This window comes from Myotis myotis, unplaced genomic scaffold, assembly GCF_014108235.1.
Source record: "Myotis myotis isolate mMyoMyo1 unplaced genomic scaffold, mMyoMyo1.p scaffold_m19_p_21, whole genome shotgun sequence".
NCBI lineage: Eukaryota > Metazoa > Chordata > Mammalia > Chiroptera > Vespertilionidae > Myotis > Myotis myotis.
The window spans coordinates 7,234,854-7,244,169 of NW_023416326.1; the positions used below are offsets into that span (position 1 = coordinate 7,234,854).

General features: G+C 52.8%; 1 protein-coding gene across 1 annotated transcript; it reads right to left on the reverse strand.

The window, feature by feature from the left end:
* MTARC2 (mitochondrial amidoxime reducing component 2) lies at positions 1 to 8,524 on the reverse strand. Its single transcript, XM_036355031.1, has 8 exons — positions 8,180 to 8,524; positions 7,479 to 7,652; positions 5,533 to 5,695; positions 3,968 to 4,108; positions 2,862 to 2,923; positions 2,702 to 2,773; positions 1,646 to 1,784; positions 1 to 327 (listed from the first exon to the last, which is right to left on the reverse strand). The coding sequence occupies exons 1-7, from the start codon at positions 8,458 to 8,460 to the stop codon at positions 1,658 to 1,660; spliced, it is 1,020 nt and encodes a 339-aa protein (XP_036210924.1). The 5' UTR covers positions 8,461 to 8,524; the 3' UTR covers positions 1 to 327; positions 1,646 to 1,657.
* Positions 8,525 to 9,316: the final 792 nt, after the last annotated feature.

Below are 9,316 nucleotides of genomic sequence, written 5' to 3' on the forward strand. Positions count from 1 at the left end.
TGCAGCTTTAGAACAGATTCTTTATACTTTCTTCACTCGTCAGTATTAATGTCAGAAGTGTAAGAGCCACAGTACCATTCAAAACGATTTTATAGATGATTTCATTCATTTAAAAAGTCTTCCTCACCTAAAATCTATATAACCTTTCATCCCCCAAATCACCTCTAATACTTTCCTTGCATTAACTCGGAGCAGGAATAACTCCAAAAAGTCAAAAATGAAGATTCGTTTCCAGGGCGAAGAAATCAGAGGCTGGTGATGGGATTCTCCCAGGTGGTGTTGTTATTGTAGTTAAAATCCTGATCGATGTCTCATGGACGCTTACATCTGAAAAAATAACAAGAATCTCTGATTATTTGCTTATTTCTCCTACTGGCCATACGTAATTCAAATACCCAGAAAACAGCTACTTATCAAAATGCAGGAAATAGAAATCATATCTTGCATCAAATCACCTTAATGGGAAAAAGTCACCTTATAAGTCAGTGAATTCATTTACATATTACCCAGTTCTGGCAAAAGCTCAGAGCGAGGGGTGTCTCTCACAGGACATGTGGGGGTGCAGATGGGAAGAGCCCTTTGAAAAGCAATTGGTCCAGATGCTAAGAAATATGCTAAGACCCCCATGAGTCAATAATCCCACTTTAAAAATGGAACTCGTAGGAAAACACTTCATTTTAAATGCTCTGCATACAAACACATGTGCTACACTATTGCTTTTTAACAAAACCGGACATAGTCCAACTGTTAAATACTGTAAGATAAGGTAGTGTTATGAAGCCATCAAAAGTGGCATTTGAGCCCGGCCAGCATGGCTCATTGGCTGAGCGTCAACCTATGAACCAAGAGGTCCCATTCGATTCCCGGGTCAGGGCACATGCCCAGGTTGCGGGCTCGATACCCAGTGTGGGGCATGCAGGAGGCAGCCAATCAATGATTCTCTGTCATTGATGTTTCTCTCTCTCTCCCTTCCTTTCTGAAATCAATATATATATATATTTTAAATGACATATGAATAATTGGAAGGCTATGGAAGTGCTTATGATACATACTTCTGTGTGTGTATCTTATGATAGATACATGATATATGTAAGATATATATATGTATATATAGGGTGTCCCAAAAATGTATACACACTTTGAATAACTATTCATTCCAATGGGTTAAATCTGAAAAGAAAGAAACATCAGTTGAGCTATCTGCTGTTACAGTATGTATACATTTTTGGGGGACTCTGTGTGTGTGTGTGTGTGTGTGTGTGTGTGTGTAGCATATGACATATATATATATATATATATCAGAGACAGAAACAAGATAAGTATGTAGCTCTTGCGGGTCGCTCACCTTCGTGGTCTTATTCTGAATAATACCCCCTAGTGAGTGGGGCACACAAACCTGTCTTCGCAGCGGCCCCAGCATCAGCCTCCGATATGGAGTGGGAGAGTGGGATGGGCAAGGCTGGGTGGGGGAATACAGATGACTGAGGGGATTAAAAATAAAGGGCATTTTCCAACTCCACAGGTCAGAACGCAAGCTGCTCACTCTTCCAGCAAAACGTAGAAACATCTGAACGCGAGAAAGCGTGGCCGCGACGTCAAGGCACTGCCTTCCGCAAGCAAAGCCGGCCCTTCCCGAGTCACTCACCCCGCGGGTCCGTCACTGCACCATCTTGTACACGGGGTCGCCCACTTTCAAGCTCCCGATTTTTTCCACCGAATAATAGATCCCAAAAAGTGGGGATGACTTGTAGATGTGCTTCTCGGAAGGATTACACAGGCGGTAGCTGAAAGGAGCCGAAATTCATCCTCAGGAACCCAAAAGGGTTAATAACCTAAGTGCTTTTGCCCTCCCCGGTTTGGCTCAGTGGATAGAGTGTCGGCCTGTTGACCAAAGGGTCCCGGGTTTGATTCCGGTCAAGGGCACATGCCTGGGTTACAGGCTCCTCCCCGGCCCGGGCCCTGGTCAGGGCTCGTGCAGGAGGCAACCAATGGATGTGTCTCTCTCACATCAATGTTTCTCTCTGTCTTTCCCTCTCTCTTCCACTCTCTCTAAAAATCATGGAAAAATGCCCTAGCCAGTTTGGCTCAGTGGATAGAGCATCGGCCTGCGGACTGAAGGGTCCCGGGTTCAATTCCAGTGAAGAGCATGTACCTTAGTTGTGGGCACATCCCCTGTGGGGGGGTGTGCAGGAGGCAGCTGATCGATGTTTCTCTCTCATCGATGTTTCTCTCTCATCGATGTTTCTGGCTCTCTGTCCCTTTCCCTTCCTCTCTGTAAAAAAATCAATAAAATATTTTTTAAAAAATCAATGGAAAAATATCCTGGGGTGAGGATTAAAAAATAAAAAATAACCATCTAAGTGCTTTTCATAGAATTCAAGCTTTCACCCCCAGCTTATTTATAAATAAGTGGCAGGCCATCGATGCTTCTCTTTCTCATTGACGTTTCTCTCTCTCTCCTTCTCCCTCCCTCTCCTTTTCTCTCTCTCTAAAATCGACAAAAACACATATTTTTTTTAAAAAATTGCCAAGACCACTAAAAGATGCATCCAGAAGCAAAGAGGAAGCAGCACTCGCAATAACCGATAGACAGAAATCAACCGGAAGGCCGAGTGGAAGGTGCCCAAGCAGAAGGTCCCCTCCGCCCACAGGCGGTTCTAGGTGGGGGTCACATTAAAAACACACTGGACACGTGTCCTACCTCTTCAGCGTCTCCAGCGGCTCCTTCCGGTCTATCACTCCGGTATCCGGGTCCACCGTGGTCATGATGCACCTGTCAGGCAGGAGCCACGGGTTAGGGGCCAATGAAGGACCGACGGGCGGGCCACACCCCAGGGGTCAAGTCTCGCAAGAGTCCTTACCTGGGGCAAGCCAAAACCTTTTTCATTTCCGTGCTGCCAATTCGGATTTCATCCCAGGTGTCCTAGGAGAAGAGTTGAGTTAAGGCTTCATTCGTCTTTTTTTAAAAATTATTTTTAAAAAAATTATTTTTTTTAAAAATTATTTTTTATCCAGATGTTTGCACAGCTTGCTCTTTACTTCACCACGGCCTCACTGTATTTTTATTTATTTATTTTTTTAAATATATTTTTATTGATTTCAGAGAGGAAGAGAGAGGGAGAGAGAGATATCAATGACGAGAGAGAATATTGACTGGCTGCCTATTGAGGATCAAGCCTGCAACCCAGGCATCAGCTATTGGGGTACATTCATGAGCTGCCCCGAATCGAACCTGGGACCCTTCAGTCCGCAGGCCAACGCTCTATCCACTGAGCCAAACCGGCTAGGCAGTGGTTCTCAACCTGTGGGTCACGACCCTTTCACAGGGGTCGCCTAAGACCATCGGAAAACACATATATAATTACATATCGTTTTTTGTGATTGATCACTATGCTTTAATGATGTTCAATTTGTAATAATGAAATGGGGGGTCACCACAACATGAGGAACTGTATTAAAGGGTCGCGGCATTAGGAAGGTTGAGAACCACTGGGCTAGGGCAAGGTTTCATTCGTCTTTAAAGCAGTTTCTTCTTTGGCTGGTACTAGCCATGAAGCTAAGCACAAGAAAGCAGTGCGAGAAGAACCAAGGAATATCTCCCAAAAGGACTCAAAGGTGATTGGGGAAGGAGCTTTCCGCGCTGCCAACCCTGGAGGGTCGGAGTCTGCCCCGGGGAAAGGAGACAGCCATTCCCATTCCGACGCAGGGGTGGGGAACGTCCGGCCCGCGGGCCCCGTGTGAGGACCTGGAAATCCTTTGGTCTGGCCCTGCCAAGGCCGTAGGGGTGAGTTCATGAAATGTTTGGCCAACAATAGCAGGCTGGTTTTTAAGCTGATCCTTTCGTATGGCCCGAGAATGATGTTATAAATATCCAAACGGCCCTGGGCAGAAAAAAGATTCCCCACCCCGACTAGTGTCTTGAGCAGCACATTCTGAGCGTGACCCACAAAACCAGGGAGCCACTGACCTCCTCAAAGGCATCGCAGCCCGTCACCACGATATTTGGCCGGAACTGGTCCATCTTCACCTTCTTCTCCAGCCTGGTGTTCAGATCCGCCAGGGAGGCCTCCGAGATGATCATGACCGGGCTGCAGTCCGGGTAGGCCACCTGCGCCAAGAGCACAGCCCCATCAGGCCTCGCTGCCTCGTGGCATTCCCTGGGCCGACTGCAAAGCTAAGCAAAGTCTAGAAGCCCCAGCCGGTGTGGCTCAGTGGATAGAGCGCCGGCCTGCGGACTGAAGAGTCCCAGGTTCGATTCCCCGTCAAGGGCACATACCTGGGTGGCAGGCTCGATCCCCAGTAGGGGGCGTGCAGGAGGCAACCGATCCATGATTCTCTCTCATCATGGATGCTTCTATCTCTCTCTCCCTCTCCCTTCCTCTCTGGAATCAATAAAAAATATATATTTTTTTAAAAAGTCTAGAACAGCGGCTCTCAACCTGTGGGTCGCGACCCCTTTGGCGGTCGAACGACCCTCTCACAGGGGTCGCCTAAGACCATCCTGCATATCAGATATTTACATGACGATTCGTCACAGTAGCAACGTTACAATGATGAAGTAGCCACGAAAATAATTTTATGGTTGGGGGTCACAACATGAGGAACTGTATTTAAAGGGCCAGAAGGTTGAGAACCACTGGTCTAGAAGCAAAAACACCGAGTGCAGAAGGGAAGAGGGGAAGCTCTGAGCTTGGAAATGGCCAAGTCAGCTCTGGGCTTTAGGGGTGCGGGAGGGGGGGTGTTCCCCGCTGACCACACACTGAAGGCAGCAGCCAGGCTGGGGGCCAACCTCCCCCTGCAGGCCCCACTTTCCTCCTCCTTCCTCACCCCAGCGCCCAGCAGGTGATCCCCTCCCACATCCTCATCCTCATCCAACAGGGGAAGCGTCCGCGGCCAATCAGCTCTACTGGAGTAAGGACGTGGTTCAGCTGCCACCAGTCCCTCAACATGCATTTAATGAAGCACCTACTATGCGTCAGCCTTGTTCTAGGTGGGGAAATGGCAGAGAACAACCCATGCTCTCAAGGAACCTGGGATTCGGGGAGCCTGGGGAGGCACCCTGAGGAGCGTGCATGCTATTTTAAACCTTATGTCACTGCAGAAGCAAAGGGACAGGGCGCAGTTTCTTCACTGGAGGTGCCTTCCCGGCACCCGAGAAAGCCGTCCCGCGCTGCCTGGGAAAACAGCGCTGGCTTGGGGACAGCCCGCTTCTGAAATTTGAGGAAACCTGCATTCAGTCCCAAACGAACCTCTCACTTTCACCTCCCCAAGCGTTTTCTCCTGAGTGCCTGCGCGTCACTCCTGGCTTCTCCCTGCACAGCTGCCCCCCACATTCCATCCTCCACGCATCCCACTTCCCTCTCCATCCCCAACACCGGCCCAGGTGGCGCCCTGGTACCACGCACCTGGGCCAGGCTACCCTTTCCTGACTGGGGTCCCCAGAGAGGCTCTTTGTGGGAGGAGGAGGAGGAGGAGGAACGAGCAGGTGACAGGCAGGCAGAGGGAGGTGAGGGGTAGGTCTCTGGCGCTCACCTTGTAGTCCTGCACAAAAGACGGGAAAATGTTCCTCGACGCCCTTCCCTTCATGCTCTTTTCAAACTGGACCAGCCTGAAGGCCTCCGTTTTCAAAAAGTTGGTGAACCACTGAGCGGCCTCGTCGCCACAGTCCCTGCCCTTAATGTCAAGACCGAAAATCCTGGAAGGGCGAGAGGAGAGACCAGGGTTACGTCCTGCATCGACAGATCCTGGGGCAGCAGATGGGGTCCTCTGAGCCCGGGGCCCTGCCTAAGCTGCTGGTCCACGGGCCACGAGGATTCAGGATGCTTTTGGAAGCCGACAAGGATGCAATTCTGCATAGAAGTCTTTCTACTGAAACAGAAAGAGACAAACCCTAAAGCAGTGATGGCGAACCTTTTGAGCTCGGCGTGTCAGCATTTTGAAAAACCCTAACTTCACTCTGGTGCTGTGTCACATATAGAAATTTTTTGATATTTGCAACCCTAGTAAGAAAAATATTTATATTTTTGATATTTATTTTATATACTTAAATGCCATTTAACAAAGAAAAATCAACCAAAAAAATGAGTTTGCGTGTCACCTCTGACACGCGTGTCACAGGTTCGCCATCACTGCCTAAAGGCTGGCTCTTCCCACTCCCTCCATGTTGTATCAATCACACTTTTTTAAAAAAATGTATATTTTATTGATTTTTACAGAGAGGAAGGGAGAGGGATAGAGAGTTAGAAACATCGATCAGCTGCCTCCTGCACACCTCCTACTGGGGATGTGCCCGCAACCAAGGTACATGCCCTTGACCAGAATCGAACCTGGGACCCTTCAGTCTGCAGGTTGACGCTCTATCCGCTGAGCCAAACCGGTTAGGGCTCAATCACGCTTTTTGATCGTCTATATTTGTGATGCTTTGCCATCTCAGGGCTTTGCTGATTCTAAAGCCAGTGCCCCTCCCGGGGTAAAGATAGTGAACCACTCGGCTTCCATACACATGCCAACCAATCGAGAGCCTCAGCCCAGCCACCTCCTTTGCTGCTCTGTACACTCCAGGCCGCCATCCCCTGCCCTAGTCACCCAGAGCCGGGTACCAGGCTACTAGGGGCAGCCCCTACGTCCCAGGACCCACTGGGATTCTCCACACCTGCCAATCCTAAGCCTTTATCCGGCCGCGCAGTCCTTCCTTTGGAAACGACAGTAAAGGCTCTTGCTCACATCTCTCCTGTTCCCTCTGCCTCCTGGACAACCTGGAGCTTCCCCATGGGGCCCTGTGCCTAGGGACCGGCGAATATAAAAAACGTCTTTCTTCGCAACAGTCATTTCCTGACCTGCGAGCCTTACCACGTCTGATTAAAACATTCCCAGAGCCCGGCCCGCTTGGCTCAGTGGTTGAGCATCGACCGGTGAACCAGGAGGTTCGATTCCTGGTCAGGGCACATGCCCGGGTTGCGGGCTCAATCTCCAGTGTGCAGGAGGCAGCCGATCCATGATTCTCTCTCATCATTGATGTCTCTATCTCTCTCTCCCTCTCTCTTCCTCTCTGAAGTCAATAAAAATATGTTAAAGAACAATTCCCAGATACCTTAAAGCAATAGCCTGCACCTGATCACACCTGATCAGCCTAGACCCGTGGCCGGCAAACTGCGGCTCGAGAGCTACATGCGGCTCTTTGGCCCCTTGAGTGTGGCTCTTCCTAAGCCTTAGGAGGACCCTAATGAAGTTCATAACAATGTACCTACCTATATAGTTTAAGTTTAAAAAATTTGGCTCTCAAAAGAAATTCCAATCGTTGTACTGTTGATATTTGGCTCTGTTGACTAATGAGTTTGCCGACCACTGGCCTAGACTTCTAAAGTTTCCTTCACCAGCCTCATCCCCTCCTGTGCAAAGGGAGGGCTCAGGGAGGGGCCCAGGATGGAGGCGGGGCCTGTCGCAGGTGGGGGGGGGGGGAGGGGCGCCGAGCAGAGCACCTGCAGTCGTGCACAGTGTTGGAGGAAGGCAGCTTGCTGGGCAAGACCAGCTGCTCCGCGCCGGGCGCCCTGAAGACCAGGCAGTCGTTCTCGTAGGCGACGGAGACCAGGACCAGGCGGGGCTCCTGGCGGGCCGTGACCATGTGTCCGTCTTCCTTAATCACCAGCCAAAACCTGCGAGAAACCAGCCAGGGCACACTCGGGGCACCCTCCTCCTCCTCCTCCTCCTCCTCCTCCTCCCCAGGGCTGCCCTCTGGGTTCCTCTTGCATCAAACCCTCGCCCTGGGACTGGACACGGTGGGGAACAAGCCCCAGGGAGGCCAGAGCCAGGGTCCCGAAGCAGGACTTGGATTCAGCGTTGCTCCAGGCTGCCCCCTAGTGCCCGTGGCATTTTATGTTCCTGCGGTTGTGCCAAAAGCCAAGGCAGAAAGTTTCCAACCAGGGCAGACTCAGTCCTGCTACCCAGAAGGAACTTTAACCCCTACCCACCTTTCCCAAGCTGGGTCAGGCACGAACTTGACCTTCCCAGCCACAGGACCAAAGGCAGCCCCGGAAACCCAGGTGGCAAACCTCTATTCTCCTTCCGGAGGGGGAATGGGGGAAAGGTAAGCCCCCCTCCCGTCTCCCCCCAACACAACCCCAGCAGGTCCCGCGCTGACAAGCCCCCCTCCCCCCCAATCCTGCGCGCGCTCCGCCGGTACCTGTCCCGCAGGCGGCCGCTGCGCAGCCCCAGGGGGGTGCTCTCGGCCTCGCTCACCGCCACCCCCTTGCAGGACTTGACCGGGAAGATCCACAGCTCGGCCACGGTGCCCACCTGCTGCAGCCGCCGGCGCCGCCCGGGCCGCGCGCGCCGCCAGACGAGCGTCCCCAGCGCCACGGCGCCCAGGCCGAGCGCGGCCGCCCCGAGCCAGGCGGCCCCGGACAGCGCGGGGCGGCGGGACCCGCCGAGGCGGCCCAGCAGCTGCGAGCCCGCGGCGCCCATGGCCGGAGGGGTGGCGGGCAGGGACCTGGGAGCGAGCCGTGCGCACCGGCGCTCCAGGCCCGGAGGGGAGGAGCCAGCCTTGACCCAACCCCTGGAGGTGGGCACCGGCCGTGCGCGCGTCCGGGCGGCCCGACCGGTTACGCGCAGGGAGGGTGCGCGCGCGCGCCTAGGTGCGGGGCCAGAGCAGGCAGCCCCGGGGAAATCGAGGCAGAGTGCGTCCCTGGGAGGCCGTTGTGATGCTCCAAGCAAGTGGGCTAACCCCCCGCGTAATCTGGGCTGGTCACTTTCTCCCCCTTCCCTGTCCCCTGTGGCGGGACCGTCGCCCGCCGGCCAACCCCTCTCCGCCCCGTCGTACCCCCTTAACCCCGTCCACTTGGTTGCTTGGCGGAGGCGCATCGGAAGCGGTTGCGGGTTTGAGAATGGGAGACTTGGAACGAGTAGGATCTACTTTTGCCGGCAGATCCTCTGAGAAAGGCAGAACCTTTTCCCCCCAACCCATTCGGTGGACACTTCTGCTCTGCGCCCCAGTCTGGCCTCGTTTCCTGCAGCCTGAGGCCAAGCCCCCAGGACGAGCCTGCTGGGCCCGGCGGTTCTCATGTGGTTTCTTGCCAAATGTTAAACTGTAGCTCAGGACTCTGCAGGTGCAGCCAACCGCAAAGAATCACATGGCATTGGACCCAGGTGTATGCAAGCCATGGCTACCTTCCCTCCCAGCGGCGGGGGAGTTTAGGAGTGAATCCCGGTTCTCTTACTTGCTGCAGGTAAATAAAGCTACCTTGCGTCCTGGCCGGTTTGGCTCAGTGAATAGAGCATCGGCCTGCGGACTGAAGGGTATCGGGTTCGATTCCAGTCAAGG

Bases quoted from the DNA above. Each gene is read 5' to 3' on its own strand.
- MTARC2 (XM_036355031.1), bottom strand. From the start codon at position 8,460: ATGGGCGCCGCGGGCTCGCAGCTGCTGGGCCGCCTCGGCGGGTCCCGC. The intron at 7,653-8,179 runs GTACCGGCGGAG...GGTTTCTCGCAG, and splicing joins AGCGGCCGCCTGCGGGACAG to GTTTTGGCTGGTGATTAAGG. The intron at 4,109-5,532 runs GTGAGCGCCAGA...CTCTTGGCGCAG, and splicing joins CTTTTGTGCAGGACTACAAG to GTGGCCTACCCGGACTGCAG.